At 47.4% G+C, this 16965-nt stretch overlaps 1 protein-coding gene and 1 non-coding gene across 3 annotated transcripts in view; one reads left to right on the top strand and one right to left on the bottom strand.

Moving 5' to 3' along the window:
• The first annotated feature begins 361 nt into the window (after positions 1 to 361).
• The window catches only part of LOC118579881 (solute carrier family 2, facilitated glucose transporter member 3), a 66281-nt gene continuing 49677 nt past the window's right edge, over positions 362 to 16965 (top strand). The window contains exons 1-2 of one of the 2 annotated variants that reach the window (XM_036181655.1): positions 362 to 515; positions 3991 to 4068. In XM_036181655.1, coding sequence (XP_036037548.1) covers positions 4048 to 4068 — 21 coding nt within the window. In that variant the 5' untranslated portion in view covers positions 362 to 515; positions 3991 to 4047. Of the gene's footprint in view, positions 809 to 3990; positions 4069 to 16965 lie in introns of both variants that reach the window. The other variant, XM_036181654.1, reaches the window with a different exon arrangement.
• On the bottom strand, positions 14131 to 14237 carry LOC118581021. The gene has a single exon (XR_004944661.1). It is a non-coding gene; the product is annotated as a U6 spliceosomal RNA (small nuclear RNA).

Below are 16965 nucleotides of genomic sequence, written 5' to 3'. Positions count from 1 at the left end.
TTTTAATTTGAAGTTCCCTAGTGATTTCCTCAGTTGCACGCCTTTGCAAGTGTGGGTTTGCTCATTGCAAATACCCTTTCTGAGAAGTGCAACTCCAATCTTTATTAAAAAAACAAAACCAAAAAACCTGACAGCCCTTGCTCCTGGGCTCCGGGTCATGGCAAGCCTGGCCTTCCGCTTCCCAAACCTAGTCGTATGGTCTGCTGAGTGCCGGGCACACCAACGGGTCAGCAGACCTTTAGGACACCGAAGCCCCAAACCCCCAGATTCCTTTCAGAGGCGAACGAACACATTGGTTTTGCAGGGTCCCCCGAGCTCCTTTCGCTGGGACCTTTGTGCGCAGTCCCGGAGGGCGTGCAGGCGCGAGGGGCACCGGAATCTCTTAAAGCAGCAATACCAACCACACTCTTAACGGCGGCGCGGAGGATGGCGGGGCCCAGGACGGTTACCCCGTGAAGGCTCGGGTCGCTCCCGAGGACCCCAGACTGCAGCTGGTCTGGTCGGTTGGTGGCCAGGTGAGGAGCAGGGCGCGGGCGGCTTGCCACCCCGGAGGGGACCCTTGCCTCCCCGGTAGGTGGAGCGTGCGAGGCGGACGCAGCGAGCAGCGGGCGCCGGGCACGTTTTCCTCCGTCAACGGACCCTTCGGAACGGAAAGCCAGCCGGCGACGGCGCGGGGCTAACGGCTGAGGCTGCGGCGGTGGCGGTGGCGGTGGCAGCGGCGCTGTCACTCCGGCGCGGCGCCCGGGGCAGAGCGGGGCCGCGACGCAGGCGGTTGGGCGGAGCTCGGCGCCGGGCCGCTGCGGGGATGGTGGGTGAGAGGCGGGAGGTCGCAGGGGGTGGAGGGTGGAGGCTGCTCTGGGGAGGGGGGGGTCGCCCCCATCGGTGTTCACTGAGCACCTGCTGCATCCCAGGGCCCTCAGCCAAGCACACGGCCAAACGCCCCGCCCTCCTGCACTCAGCATCCTGGGCAAGACAGACAGGGAGCTCAGATCATAGCGGGGAATCTTTGTAAGTGGGGAGGGAAATTACAGCCTTGCCCATGCCAGGAAGGAGCTACACAGCTGAGCTTCATCCCCAGCCTTGTTGCTTTTTGAGACAGAGTTTCTCTGTGGCCTTCAACTCCCTTCTAGCCCAGGCTGGATTGGAACTTCCTGCATCAGGCTCCAGAGTACCTAAAATCTTCTTAAGGGAAATGTAATGGAGTGAAGGAATCAGGACAAGACTGTATGTTAAGTCAAGTGCAGGGTAGAGAGAGTGGTTTGTCTGAGATGATCTTATTGAGGGTAATTTCACAAAGACCTGAGAGTGAGGAGCCTCAAGCGGATCCAAGCAGAACTGGACAGAGAGGGAACTGTGTTAGCGTTGAAAGACGCCTGCAAGCGTCTGAAGCCAGAGGCAAACTGTCTTTTTCCCAGCAAACTATGGGTTATTCAGTCATCAAGTGACTTATTCCCTAAGTGTTTGAGAAAGGATGAAAAGCCAGCTGCCCTGGGAGAAATGGTGTTAACTTCTCCCAGTTGAATACATAGAAGAGTTATTCTGAGTTAATCACTTTAACATGCAGGACTGGGGATTGAACACTTGCTAGGCCAGTATTCCCCTGCTCAGCTCTACATACACCCACCCCCACCCCCCCCCCCCAGCTGTTTTGCATTTAGTTTTGAGACAGGATCTTACTTCTTTGCTCAGGCTGGCCTTGACCACTACAATCCTGTTGCCTTACCTTTAAATGTTTATTTTTCACATCTCAGGGTTTATTTATTCAGTGTGTGTGTGTGTGTGTGTGTGTGTGTGTGTGTGTGTGTGTGTGTGTTTGCATGCATGTGCGCATCACCTCATGGATGTATCAGTCAAAGGACAACTTGTCAGATTTGGTTCTTCCTTCCACTATTGGGCTCCAGGATCAAATTCAGGTTGTCTGGCTTGGCAGCAAGCACCTTCACCCACTGAACTATCTTGCTGGTCCGGGCTCCTCACTTTTAAAGAAAAGTATATTTATTCGAATTACAAGAGCAGTGTGAGGTGGTTTTTTTTGTTGTTGTTGTTTGCTTGCTTTTCCAAATGAGAGTGACCCAGAAGGTAAGAGTCGAGAGTGTTGTGAGGAAAGCAGCAGAAGATAAGACGCAAGAAAGAGCCGGGTGGGCAGCGGCGGTGGCGCACCCCTTTAATGCCAGCACTCGGGAGGCAAAGCCAGGTGGATCTCTGTGAGTTCGAGGCCAGCCTGGACTACAGAGTGAGATCCAGGACAGGCTCCAAAGCTACACAGAGAAACCCTGTCTCGAAAAACAAAACAAACAAACAAAAAAGATGCAAGAAAGATAGAGTCACCAATGTGGTGACATTGACCTTCAGTCCCAGCACTCTGAAGGCTAAAGCAGGAAGGTGGTAAGTTTGAAGCCAGACTGGCTGCATAACCAGCCATACACACACACACACACACACACACACACACACACACACACACACCCCTCAACAAAGGAAGGAAGAGAAGGAGGAACAGAGAGGTTGAGACTGTCAGAGGGACAGCGTGTCCTAAGTCTCCAACCAAACTAGTATTTTCACTTACTGTGTCTCAGCTGACATTCAAAGTCAGCCATCCAGGTCAGGGGAAGGGGGTGGAGGAAACGGACAGCCGGCTCAGCCAAGCCCTGATTGCCGGCTGCTGCGACTGGACTGCTGGAGTGGTCTTGAGCAGAAGTGAAGGTAAAACGGGCAGATGCTTTCAGATGTTGTGTTTTGTTGTTGTTTCACAGACAGGTTCACACTATGTAGTCCTGGTCATCCTGAAACGCTGTCTTCTGAGGGCTGGGGTTAACGGAGTGTGACGCTAGCTATTTGAAATATTTTAAATCTGTTGTTCACAGCTTTATTTGCAGCAATTGAAAACTGAGTCAGGAGTTGGTGGTGCATGCCTCGCAGTACTTAGGAGGCAGAGGCAGGCGGATCTCTGTGAGTTCGAGGCCAGCCTGGTCTATAGAGCAAGGTCCAAGACAGCCAGGGCTACACAAAGAAACTCTGTCTGGGGGTGAGGGGGAAGAATTGAAAACTGGAAACAGCTCAAGTGTTCAACAACAAAAAGTGGATAGGTAGCTAACACATTACACCTGTGTGATAGAATACTACAGAACTTTTCTGTACTATAGAAGCATCTATACAAGAGAAGAGGCTATTGAAGCAGAATTGTGTTTGTTTTGAAGAGATTTCAAAATGGCTTTTAAGCAGCAGGGTTAAGAGCAAGAAGACCTGAAAGTATGAACATGAGTTTCTCAAGGGAGGGTCGCCAACCACAGGCTGTTGATCACAGCACAGCCGAATCTCTAAGCATGCTGGGAGCTGCAGGTGTAGGTCTCCAAATACTGTAACTCTTCCATGACTACATAAGCTGCATTAAATCACAGAATTTGTGAGGGTGGAGAGATGGCTAGGTAGTTAAGAACACTTGCTGCTCTTGCAGAGGAACTGGGTTCAGTTCCCAACACCCACACAGTGGCTCACACAGCCATCTATAACTCCAGTTCCAGGAGATCTGACACCTCCTTGTGACCTCCTTGGACACCAAGCATGTGTGCAGTAGACATACCTACATGCAGGCAAAGCACCCATATACATAAAAAATAACATAAATCTAAAAAATTAAGAAAAAAAAGCCCTCGGAATTGGTGTCCACATTCTTCCTGCTCATTCTGCAGATGGGGAAACTTGGTGACTGAGAAATGGCTCAAACTAGAAGTGTTTACCATACTCCACTGTCTTTTTCTTTCCCCTACCCAGGAGCCTTCACTGTTAGCCCTACTCCTCCCCCCCCCCCACCCGCCGGCCATTGAACAGAATTCCAGAACGGAGTTAATTTAAGATACCATTAGAATGTATGGAAATTCCTCTCCACAGCTCTCACAGTGCTCAGTTGTCCAGGGGCTAAGTCGCAGGCTGTGCTCTCAGGGAACCTAATTAGACAGAGCAAATAACTAAAGAACCAATTTCAACTTACAGGAAGCTGTGCCTTGAAGAGGAATTTGAAGAAGGATCGAGTCTTACTACGGTAGAGAGATGGAGAGCAACAAACAGAACGTGAGTAATAGAGGTGAATGTCCCATTGGTATCAGACTGTTGATAATCTCAGCGCTTGTCTGGATGAGAATGTAAGGCGCTTAAGTGACGACAGAGGAGCCCATTGCCGCTCACAAATAGTGACATGGAAGACTTGTTAGTTGTGAAACCTTGACATTAGCTTAGGCTTGTTTTTAACCCATTTCTATTCATCTAAGTTCTGTCATGTACAGCCCTTCCTGCTTCCTCTGTGTCTCCTTGTGTGTTGTGTGTCTGTGTGTCTGTCTGTCTGTCTCCCTGCCCCCAGATTCCTCCTCCTTCCTCTCTCTCCCTGGAAGTCCCACCTATACCTCCTGTCTAGCTATTGGCTTTTTATTACACCGATCACAGCAATACACCTTCACAGAGGGTACAACTATCCACGACAGAATATATTACTTTTCTCAGGAAGACGTGAACTCCTTTCTGTTCATCCAGAAAAGTTACCTGTGACAAACCAAAGAATTGACTCCACTCAGATCTAGCTTAGTGACCAGGGGGTTTATTGATGTAACTTAACAGGAGTATGGATAAGGAATGATTAACCTGCCCATGGATGACTCAAAGGAGGCAGCTACGTCATCCAAAGCACACTGGCATGGGTGAGGATTCATGGAAGATGAGTCATTGGAGTTCCCTGTGCGGCTTGCAGGCAGCTTACCACTCCCATTCCCCCCCATCCCCCACTCCATCCCCCACCCCCCATCCCACCCCACCCCCCACCCCGCCAGCAACTGCTTAATGACCTCAGGGAGGCCCTCCTGACTTTTAGGTTTCATGAGCTTCCTTAGCCCCCGTTGGCCAGCTTTCAACCCCCTCTCTCCTCCTGGAAGAAACAGCTGTAGGGCACACACCCAGGTGAATTTACCCTACAACCAGTGCTCCCCGAGGAGCAGACGGTGCCCGGTCACAGGATTTGAGAGGCGAAAACAGTATACATCTATTCACAGAGACTGAGAAGCCAAGGGCTGGAGGAAGAACCAGTGCCCGGAATTTGTGGCACAAACAGTTCATCAGTTTCCCTGGCAAGAGAGACTGGCTTTGTTCGTGCCAGTGATGACTAAGCCAGGGTTCCTCGGCAAGCTGGGGGCGGCGCCGGAGGGAGAGTGCTTTGTGAACTGGTCAGGCAGTGCCGCGCAGGTGCCGCGTAGATGAGCGGGTGTCCAGTGACCACTAGCCTCTTCTACCCGGGCAGATGGGGGCGGGCGCGGGTGGGGGCATGAGGTGCCAGGATGCTGGCTTTCAGTATGAGATCCTTTTTTTTTTTTTTCTTGAGATCCCTTTTTTAATGTGTCTGTTTTCATCACTAACCAAAAGCATGGCTGCTCTGTCCTCTGCCCACCCCAATTCCCCATCAAGCTCTCCCTGTAGCAGATTGTGGCTGTGGTTCACCCTCGCTGTGTGTATTAAATAATTAAGCTTTCCTATTTAAGACAAGGGGTTAGTTACTCTGTTTTCCATTTCAAAAATTGTAAGCTACAATGGGTACAAAGTAAGTCCAAGGCTAGCCTATGCTACCCAGTCTCGGGGGGGGGGGGGGAAAAAAAAAACTATTTAAGCTACCCTATTTCTCCTATTTTGGTTTCCTGATTATGCCAGCCTTATCATAAAGGTAACATACATCATTGGTATATTTGTTTGTTTGTTTGTTTGTTTGAATCAGGATCTTATTTTGTAACTCAGGATGTCCTCAGACTCACCATCCTCTTGCCTCGCTCCACAATATTGAGATTACTACTGTGCACTCCCGTCCTCTTTATGTTCTATTTTCAAAGAAATACGTATGAGTTAAACTTATAGTAATACAGAAGTCAAGGGAAAGTGTCCTCTGAAATGTGGTGGGAATAAAGGTTAAGTAAAGGTTATAAACTTTATGTTTGTGGTGTTACTGCAATTAAAAACAGTGATTTGACTATATTTATTCACAACTATTTGTGGACGGGGCGCACATGTGCCCCTGGGAACATATGCAGGTCAGAGGGTGATTTTCAGAATTCATCAGGCTTAGTAGCAGGCACTTTTACCAGATGAGCCATCTCGATTGCCCTGGTTTCACTTTTGACAAGGCCATTTTGAGCAAGCTGAAGTGTCCAATGTCAGACCAGCATCAAGGGCAAAAACTCAGAATTCAAGTTGAACCAAGAGTAATGGGTTAAAACCTAGTGAGGAAAAGAAGCTGTAATCCACCGTTGGATTTTCAGTCAGAAAGAAATACCAATTTAGAAAAATTAAAAATAACAAAGTTCAGGGGCTGGAGAGATGGCTCAGTGGTTAAGAGCACTGGCAGTTCTTCCAGAGGACCTGGGTTCAATTCCCAGCAACCACATGGCAGTTCATAACTGTCTGTAGCTCTAGTTCTAGGGGATCTGGCATCCTCATATATGCAGGCAAAATACCAATGCACATATGATAAAAATAAATTATTTTAAAAATAAATAAAACATAAAATAAAAAAGTTCGAACATCCTTGCTTCTCAATCCTCTACAATTTTTTATAATGATACATTGGTGAATAATGTGGAAATAGTCATTTAGAAACATTTACATAAATCATGATAGAAATCAGGCCTGCTGTTTGTTCCTTTTAAATTGTTTATAATATTTTGTTTATTTAAGGGTCTGTGGAGGAGCATGTCCACGGCACACTAGTGGAGGTCCCTGGGATGGAGCTTGGGTTGTCATACTCCGTGGCCAGCAAGTGCTTGAACCTCATGAGCCGTCACATGGGCCCTGTTCTTCCTTTATCGTTTTGTTTTGTGCGAGACAGCTCTCATGCCTCTCAGGCTGGCCCCGAACTCTACATATAGCTGAGAATGGCTTTGAACTTCTGGCATTTGCCTCTGCCACTATCCCTAGTGCTGGGATTCCAGGTGAGAGACACCATGTCCCTATCTGTGGTGATGGGACTGAACCCCAGGCAGTGTTCTCGCGGGGCGAGCACTCCGCATCTGAGCCACATCCCCAGCCCCGATCATTCTTTCATTCAGGCTGCTTTCCTCGATTAAAACCATGGAGGGTTTTTTTTTATTTTTAATTTTTCTCATTTCCTAGATGCATTTCTTTCAAGGACTCATTCATTTATCTAGTTATTTTCACACAGCTTTTTGTGTTGTGTTTTTGTTTTCTTTTTTCTTTTTCTTCTTTCCTCTTCCTCTTTTGTTTTTCTTTTCTTTCTTTTAAAAAAAAATTGTTTGTTTATTATGTATACAATGTTCTGGCTGCATTATGCTTTACAGGCCAGAAGAGGGCACCAGATCTCATTACAGATGGCTGTGAGCCACCATGTGGTTGCTGGGAATTGAACTCAGGACCTCTGGAAGAACAGCCCTGCTCTTCACCTCTGAGCCACCTCTCCAGCCCCACTTTTTTCTTTTCATTCATTTATATGACAGGCACTATGGATGCCTGGAACTGTCTTCACAGAATTTAAATTCTAGTTCAGGACATGAGAAAGTCTAAGACAGAAAAGAAGTCAAGAGAACACTATAGGAAATGGAGAGAAGGAGGGAGGGAGGGAATTTGCTCATTCTGATACTATGGTCTGGTTGGGGAAAGCCTTTTCAGGAAGTAGCAGTGGGGTCGCCACAGCACGAGGGACTGTACTGAAGGGTTGCAGCAGGGGGAGGTTGAGAACCTCTGCTCTAGGGCCTTGCATGTGCCAGGCAGGCATTCCACCACTAAGCCACACTCCCTAGCCCTCCTTATGCTTCTAACTGTGACATAGGGACTCAAATGTAACTCCAGCGCCAGGGCATCCAATGACCCTTTCTGAGGGTTCCTGCACGTACATGACATATACATACATGTTGAAAATCCACAGTCACAGCTACACTGAGATACAGCTCACACACACACAAAGTGTACAGTGCACGGAGGAGTGTTGGCGAGGGGGGAAATGAGGTGGGATTTATGTTTCTGGTTGTTTGGGTTTTATTTTGGGTTTTTTTTTGGGTTTTTTTTTTTTTGTTTGTTTTTTTGAGACAGGGTTTCTCTGTGTAGCTTTGCACCTTTCCTGGAATTCACAACTCACTCTGTAGCCCAGGCTGGCCTCAAACTCATAGAGATCTGCCTGCCTCTGCCTCCCGAGTGCTGGGATTAAAGGCATGCACCACCACTGCCCGGCGGGATTTATGTTTCTAAGAGATCACTCTGGCTGTTGTTTGCAGAACAGACTATGTGAAGGCAAACAAGGAAAGAGAGATGAGTTACCCTAGGACCCCCAGGGTAGAGAAGATGACTTGATGCAGAACCCAGAGAGAGTAGCGGCTCCAAAGCCAGAACCTGGAGATCACGCCTGTGATCTCAATACTCAGGAGGCTGAGGGAGAAGGGTTGCCATGGGATTGAGACCAGCCTGGGCTGCAGAGTAAGTTCCAGGCTATCTTGGGCTACAGTAATACCCCCGAAAAAGGCCAAGCAGAGAAATTAATAGGCCTTCCTGGTAGGTTAAATGTGTGTGGAGCCAAGGGAGGTTGGGGAAGACAGTTGGAAAGCTAAGCAGAGGCACTGGGGAGGTGCCTCGGTGACAGTGTTCGCACAGTGTTTACCAAGTCCTGTGTTGGATCCCCAGCACCACGTAAGCAGAGGTGGTGCACACACCAGCAATCCAGCACTGAGAAGGTGGAAGTAGAAAGATCAAGGTCATCCTCAGCTATATAGCAAGTTTGAGGCCAGCCTGGGCTACTTCAGACCCTATCTTAAAACCAAACAAAATACAACTAAGCAGGGAGACTTATAGGTGGCTGAGAAAGAAGAGCAGAGAGGTGTCCGTTACTGGGTTTGCTAAGGTGGAGCTTGTTGGCGATCTTGGCATAGGTGTAACAACAGAGGACAACTGGAGGAATGGGGCCATTTTGCTTCAAAGCCTCAATGATGGAGCCCTCATCCAGCGTTTGTGGAGCACAGGGTCCATCCTTGGCACTGCAAAATAATTAGACAAATAAAGAGGAACAGATAGAGAATCTGTCTAGAGGGAGGGGAGCAAGAGAAGAATTCCTGCTTTGAGCCTCATGAAGGAACTGTGCACAGTAGAGATTCTTTGATGCATCTTAGCACTCAGCACCCCACTTGGTCTTACAGGCTGTAAGACCCCCCAGCTTTTCACTGCCACACAAATATTCTGAATTCTACAGCCCTCAGACAAGTCAGTCTGAAAAGGTCTTAGAATATGGATTCATAAGCCCAATGATAGTGGTGCATGCCTTTAGCCCCAGCACTCGGGATGCAGAAGCAGGCAGATCTCTGAGGCCAGCCTTATCTACAGAGTGAGTTCCAGGACAGGCTCCAAAGCTACACAGAGAAAACCTGTCTCAAAAATCAAAAAGATTATATATATGGATTCTTTAGAAAAAGAAGCTTTGATTCCAGAAAGGAGTTACTTTTCAGACAGAATTGTTGGTTAGACAAGAGGAAGAGGGGCCCAGCTATCTAGGGAAGGTGCGACTCAGTTGGAACAGGTGACAGTTTATCTGTTTGACAGGAAGCTGAGGGGGTGTGTCGAATTAGAACCAAATGATGTTTTAGTGAAGATGGAGGATCTCTCTTATTTTGCTTCTGTTTTCTCAATGAACTAATAAGTTGGGTTATCAGCTGAGATCAAAAACGAAGAAGAGATCTTGGAGATTTAGCAGAGAGAAAAGAGGGATGATGAGTGTGACCTTGCTTAGTGTGGATGAGGCCGTGGGTTCAGTCCCCGGGAAAGGAAAGAATTAAAGAATTCTGAGGGGGACAAACCCCGTGTAAGGATAAGATAATCCCAGGCAGGGAAAATGCTGGTTTTGAAGGAGCTGTCCTGTTCTGCCCACGACCATCCGCCTCCAGGGCCTGTTGCTAGGATACCAGCCAGTAGCATCCTAGGTATCACAAGACCTATTTAACAGGTGGCCACCAGGTGGCGATGTAGATCTCTGCAGCTCCCAGTACTGACAGCTTTCACGACCCAGGATTCACCTAAGTGTGGGGAGACCAATGCCTTGTGAACTGTTTTTAACTAGGCCTGGAAGTCAAAGCCCTGGGGAGAAGAGAATCCACTTGAGAATGTTTAGGGAATGGCTGAGGGAGGGAGTGAAAGGAAAGGCAGCTGCCTGGGGATGGAGGGGGTGGATGGGGGAGGTACGGGCTTTAGAATTAGAAAGGTCTATCAGGTTCTGACTTGTGAGTGGAGTTGGAGGTTTAAAGACAAGGACAAACTTTACCTGTGAAACCAGAGCTGGTGGGTCACTGAGGGTTGGCCTAACTGGGTTTGACACAGACCTGATCAGAGGCGTGAAGGAGAAGGCTCTCAGAGCACAGGCACCCCTGAGTTCAGTGCTGACCACAGAACCTCTAGGGAAAACATATTGAAATGGTTCCACAGTTTGGATGGCTCGCAGATGAGGGCCCACAAATGACTCAACGGGCCGTTCAACCCTTCCGAGATTGTTCAACAGATTATGTCCATCAGAGCTGAGCCAGGGCTTGAGGCTGGAATCACACCACCCGTGCTGGATTAGTCACCCTTTAGTCGTGACAAAATATCTGAGGAAACAACTGAAGCGAGGAAGGATTTATTCTCTCATGGCTCCAGGACAGGTCCGTTGGATTGGTTCCCTTGTTTTGGGGCCAAGCTGTGATGAGGCATGCTGTTATGCAGGAAGCATGGGATGGAGGATGGTGGCGCTGAGAAAAAACAGGTCCTTCAAAAGAATGGCTCCAACTGGGCCTCACCCTGCTCTCCACCCACCACGATCCATGTCACTACCAAACTATGAATCCATCTGTCCACTGAGAAGGTCAGATCCCCCACGATTCTTCCCAAAGGCCTATTAGCTCTCAACCAAACCTTCTAACACATGAGCCTTTGGGGTACACTTCCTATCCAAACTGCATCAGATGCTAAGATAAACTGTTTTATTTCATTGTCTGTGTTTAAAGAAAGGTAAAGTAGCCTCCGTGGCTAAAGGGAAGACTCAAATGGAAAGCAGAGACTTGCAAGCTGCAGTACAGGGTGGGGAGCAGACGGAGCATCACTTCGAGAAAAAGTAGGAACAGGGGCTCTTTGAGACGCTGAAACTTCCGCTTGCCTTTTTCTTGGTTTTCTAGAACCCCCTCACACATTTTTAGGTTGGCATGTTTCTTTTTATTCATTTTCTGTGTGGGTGTTTTGACCACATGCATGCTTGTGTGCCAAGTGCATGCTTGTTGCCCACAAGGCCAGAAGAGGGAGCAGTGCCTTCGTGCAGAGTAGGAAAAGGTGCTTTTCTGGGGAGCAGGGTTTCTAGGGGGACCTCTGTGCAAAGAAGCTTCTGGCTGGGGCTGAAGAAACTACATAAGACTCCAGCCTGCACTAACTCCCCAATCTAGACTGTCATACATAAAGGCCATTGTAGGCTTTCACGATGATGAGGAGGTAAAAACCTTGGGAGAAGAGATGGTATGTTCCAGTTTACAGAGCTACAAACGCAATGGTGCCTGGGCAGGCCATGAGCTAAACAGACTTCTGTCTGGGAAAAGCCTGGCTTCCTTTTGTATTTCAAATATTACTGCTAATAGATGTTTCTATGCTAACAATCTTCCTCTCATGTGTTCGTTTATCTGTTCGTTTGTTTATATTACATATATGTACGTATTTGTGTGTGCAGGCCCCGGGGCATAAGTGGTGTTCAGAGAACAACTTTATGAAATCTGTTCTCTCTCTCCTCCTAACTTTATGTGGGTTCTGGGAATCTAGGACACCAGTGCTTCCACAGCAGGTACCTTTACCTGCTGACCATCTCTCCAGTCCCCAGCCATCTGCTGCTGCTTGCTTATTTATTTATTTATTCACTTGTTTGTTTGTTTGGTTTGGTTTTTCGAGACAGGGTTTCTCTGTGTAGTTTTGGTGCCTGTCCTGGATCTCGCTCTGTAGACCAGGCTGGTCTCGAACTCATGCCATCTTGCTTCTTGAGTCTGAAACAGATAGATATGCTGTGGACCGTCCACTTGAAGCTTGTTTACCAGGTGATGCTCCTACAGCTTTAACACACCTGGGTGACACTTGGAAGGCCTATGACAGGGTTTTCGGGCCTCCCATGAGGAGAGCTGACTCACCACATCTGGGGTAAAAAGTGAGAATTTGCATATCACATAGGATCATTGGAGATGGTGATGTTACAGGGACTTCAGTGAGTAGCAGTGAATAAAAACAAGGTGCTACCACCTTGCTTATGACCATCAATGCTGTGTTGATTGCCATAATGCCCTGCCTGCGGTGGGTTAGAGATAAACCTTTTCTTTCCCAAAGTAAGAGAAAGTGGAAAGGAAACAGCGAAGAGATGGGAATAAGCCTGACACATTCTCAAGAAAACCAATTTTAAGAAAGAAAAGTAATGGCTTGGTGGTGGTGGTGGCGCACACCTTTGATCCTAGCACTCAGGAAGCTGAAGCAGACAGATCTCTGTGAGTTCGAGGGCAGCCTGGTCTACAGAGCAAGTTCCAGGACAGCCAGGACTACACAGAGAGACCCTATCTAAAAAAAAAAACAACAACAAAAAGTAGCATTTGTGGACTAGCAGGGCATTGATGACTGTGTAGGGGTCACCACAGCCTGACCAAGGAGCTGCCAGCATATTTCATGGCTATTTTGAACTCATTTCTCTGCTTTGTACTGGGGATTAAACTTTGCTTTGTGCCAGCCAAGCCTGCTCCCACAGACACTTAGGCTAGCTTCTCTTGTCTGTTTTGAGGTAGCTGCCCGGACTAACCTTGAACTCATGATGTAGCCTAGGTTAGCCTTAAACTTGAGATTCTCTAGCCCCAACCTTCTTGGAGACTAGGATTGATACTTGGGTATGTATCACCACACCCAGCATTGCTTTCTTGGCTTAGCTTTCTTTTTAAATTTCCAGTGTTGCTGAGCCAGCCATTGAGGGAGCAAAGGGAGCAGTCATCAAGAAAGCAATAACTGAAGTTGACATAAACATCTGCAAAAGAATGTAGAGGTGGATTGCCCAGTGTCTGGGCTGAGTGTCAAAGGGGTTCCCCTTCCAAGAGAGGCTGTCATCTTCCTAGTCAAAAGGTGCTCCACAGATTGCCCAAGATAGCTTTGAAGAGAAGTGTCCTGTGGGAAATCTGCCCCCAGGATACGTTACTTCATGACTTCAGACTTCTGTACTTTGTGAGATGCAGAGCAATAACAACTTCATACTTTACACTCTGCAAAAACACTTTAGCATATAGTACTTAATTCCCCCATTAATGCGATGCCTTCCATCATTTTATAGACACAACCCTTAATGGCAACTTGGCCAATGGCAACTTGGCCATGGTCACGCAGTCTGGAATAGACCTTGCACTTTATACAAGTGAATTCTTTCTAGCATTGAAGCTGTTGCATGGGAAGCCAAGTCCTGCAGTGTACTAGAGGGAACTATTGTGTAGTTAACCACAATGACTTTTACTCTTTGAATTTAACTAGCACATTTCCTTCCCTGGTTATGTCTCATCTGGTCTTACCCCCCCCCCCCGACTTCTCGTCTATGCCCTCTCCCGGACACCCTCCTTTGAGTACACAGACTTTCCAAATCTCTTTTAAGGTATTATCTGTGGCTCCAACCTGGCTGACCCAAAGGTCAGCAAGAGTAGAAAAGCGATATGGAACAGTCCAGCAAGCAGATCTGCTGCAATGTTTTCCACAGGTTTGTCCCCACAGGAGGGCCAGCAGCCCCTCAGCCAGCATGTTGCCGGGAGCAGACAGCACATTTTACAGACCTAGCAATCCCCCTAAGCCTTAAGAACGTGCTATCTCTGTCTCCTGCTGTCTCTCTATATCTTGCACTTTAATTCCATGGTGAATAGTGCCACGAGACTCTTGTAGATAGTGGCTGATGGATAACTGTCTAGTGAATAAATACCCCAGTGGCAGATTCTCTCTCTCTTCTCCTCTGTCATAGCTACTCCTGCATTTTTTTGTTTTCCATTTACAATGAGAAAAGGGAATCATGTGATCTTCTCAAGAAAACTTACTTGAAAACAGATTTGCAACTAGATATACTTTTTGTTGTTGTTTGGGTTTTTTGCTTTTTGTTTTTTAACTATGAAGTGCTTCACGAATTTGCGTGTCTTCCTTGCACAGGGGCCATGCTAATCTTCTCTGTATTGTTCCAATTTTAGTCTATGTGCTGCCGAAGTGAGCATGTTTTGGGGTTTTTTTTTGAGACCAGGTTTCTCTATGTAGTCCTGGCTGTCCTGGAACTCACTCTGTAGACCACGTTGGTCTTGAACTCAATAGAGATTTGCCTACCTCTGCTTCCCAAGTGCTAAGATCAAAGGTGTGTGCCACCACTTCCCAGCTGATTTATTTTTATTCTACATTTTCTTTCTTTTCTTTTTTGGTTTTTCAAGGCAGGGTTTCTCTGTGTAGCTTTGTGCCTTTCCTGGAACTTGCTTTGGAGACCAGGCTGGCCTCGAACTCAGAGATCCACCTCTCGAGTGCTGGAAATAAAGGTGTGCACCAAAACCGCCCGGCTACATTTTACTTTATTTCTAGAGACAGGATCTCACTATGTAGTCCTAGCTGGCCTAGAAATCCCTATGTAGACGAGGCTACCCTCCAACTCCCAGAGATCCACCAGCCTCTGCCTCAGGGGTGCTTAAGACATGCACTGCCATGGCTGTCACTAAGATAGACTTTTTAAGTACTTCTGAGAGCTGATAGTCTGAATTTCCTGTCACATATTTCAGTCGGTCATCATCATCTTTTAATAAGCATCTCCTTGCTGGTTTCTGCCAAGCAGCCAGTGATTTTTCTTCTCTTTTCGTCATTTTGAGACAGGGTCTTGATGTCCTCACTCTTGTCCCTGCTGGACACATCTGCTGCCTTAGCCTCCTGAGTACTTGGGTTAAAGGTCTGTGCCACCGTGTCTTACTAGTGACTTTCTAAATCTTTCTAAAATTCAAATCTGGACACACTCTTGCCGGGTTAACCTGCTAGATATCTTAGTGATCAGACGAAGTCCAAAGGCTCCTCCTGCCATACCTGGCTTGGCCGGCCATTTTTAATAAATCTTCCCTTCTTATCTCTCAGCCTTTTATGCGGGATCAAAAAGCACAGCGTTCTGTCAGTCCAGCAATCTCTTGCCCTGGCTGCCGTGCAGCCCAGAAAGCTGTTTCTCCCTCCCAACCCCCTCCGTTGGAGTAACTGCTACTGAGCCTGCAGGGCTTTCCATACTTACCTACTTGGCAAGCTGGTCTGGAAACACTAATGCTCACGGCCCTTCTGATTGACAATGCCTTTCCTGCACATCCGCCATGCTGAACTCTAAGGACTCAGTCCTGTTCAGCTCCAGGGGTACCATTCAAAAGCTCTGTTGTGCTCATACTCAGACAGGCTGCAGCCCTATTCAGTGTCTTGATATTAGGGGTTTTTGTTGTTGTTGTTTGTTTTTGGTTTTTTGGTTTTTTGAGACAGGGTTTCTCTGTGTAGCTTTGGAGCCTCTCCTGGATCTCGCTCTGTAGACCAGGCTGTCCTTGAACTTACAGAGGTCCACCTGGCTCTGCCTCCCCAGTGCTGGGATTAAAAGCGTGCGCCACCGCTGCCTGGCTCAAATTAGTTTATTTGTCGTATAAATCTCTTGTGTAAACAACAAACACCAAGTAAAAATAATCGGGAGCTGGCAAGACGGTCCTGCAGGAAAGGACACTTGCTGCTAAGCTGCACAACGGCCTGAGTTGGAGCTCCAGCACCCATGGTGGAAGAGAACCAGCTCTCGCAAGCTGTCCTCTGACCTCCACACGGAAGCTGTGGCGTGTATGCCCCTCCAACAAGGCAGCAAAGGAAGGAACTGATACAGTTTGTCTTAATTTCCCTCCTTATTCAAGTCTATCTAATCTGGTACCACAAACTACCCCTGCACTGTCTTACTTGTGTGACTGGTTTTCCCAGCTTTTTTCCTGGTTCTCTCCTTCCAGCATATGGGCCCAGGGATTGCGCTCAGGTTGTCAGGCTTGCTGGCAAGCACCTTCACTTGAGGCCCATCTCTTTTCCTTTTTGATACAGGGTCTCGTGTAGCCGCAGCTAGTCTCAAATTTGTCCTGAACCCTTGATCCTCCTGCCTCTACCTCCCAAGTGCTGGGATTACAAGCCTGTGCCACCACAACTAACTGTTGTTTATGGTTTTGCCTCCTGGCACACCCCTGTAAGGCGTGACTCAAATGTTCCTGCCTTCTCTTCTTTTCAACTCTCAGGAACACTGACTGTGTGTGAGCCTTTTGGTTTTTCCCCTAACAGCTCTATTGTAGGACTAACCGTAATCCTCCTGTGGGGTGTGTGTTGATTCCTTTATTTCTCTTTGTTCTCCTCCAGTGTTCGGCAGGGCACCTAGAGTTAGAAAGAACGAATCAGCTTTCTAACTGTGTGGATACAGGTACATGAGCACATGTGTGTGCATATATATAGAGGTCAGAGGTTGACAAATGCGGCATTTCTCAATTGTTCTTTCCCTGGATGACCCCAGAGCCCACTGGTTCACCATGGAGTGTTAATATACTGCACATTCCACAATGCCCCTTTACTCTAAAATATACGGTGCATAGACTTTCAGCCTTTTGGTTGATATTTGTGTTGTAACTGTTCTTATTAGTTTAAGAAAACACACAGTGAAAAAATATGAGCCCAGGTTGGGGATTTAGCTCAATGGTAGAGCACTTGCCTAGCAAGCGCAAGGCCCTGGGTTCGATCTTCAGCTCAAAAAAAAAAGAAAAAGAAAAAATATGAGCCAGACATACTTTTAAATCGATATGTAGTGACATTCATTGTTTTAATGGGTCCACTGTGTTCTGTACAGGGCTGCCCCTCCTAAGGGGCTGCATTCTCTCAGGCACAATACTCGATATTGAATAAGACAGTAATCACTTTACATTAAAT

The sequence above is a fragment of the Onychomys torridus genome, chromosome 3 (assembly GCF_903995425.1).
Source record: "Onychomys torridus chromosome 3, mOncTor1.1, whole genome shotgun sequence".
NCBI classification, from domain to species: domain Eukaryota; kingdom Metazoa; phylum Chordata; class Mammalia; order Rodentia; family Cricetidae; genus Onychomys; species Onychomys torridus.
This window is presented reverse-complemented; position numbering and strand designations above follow the sequence as displayed.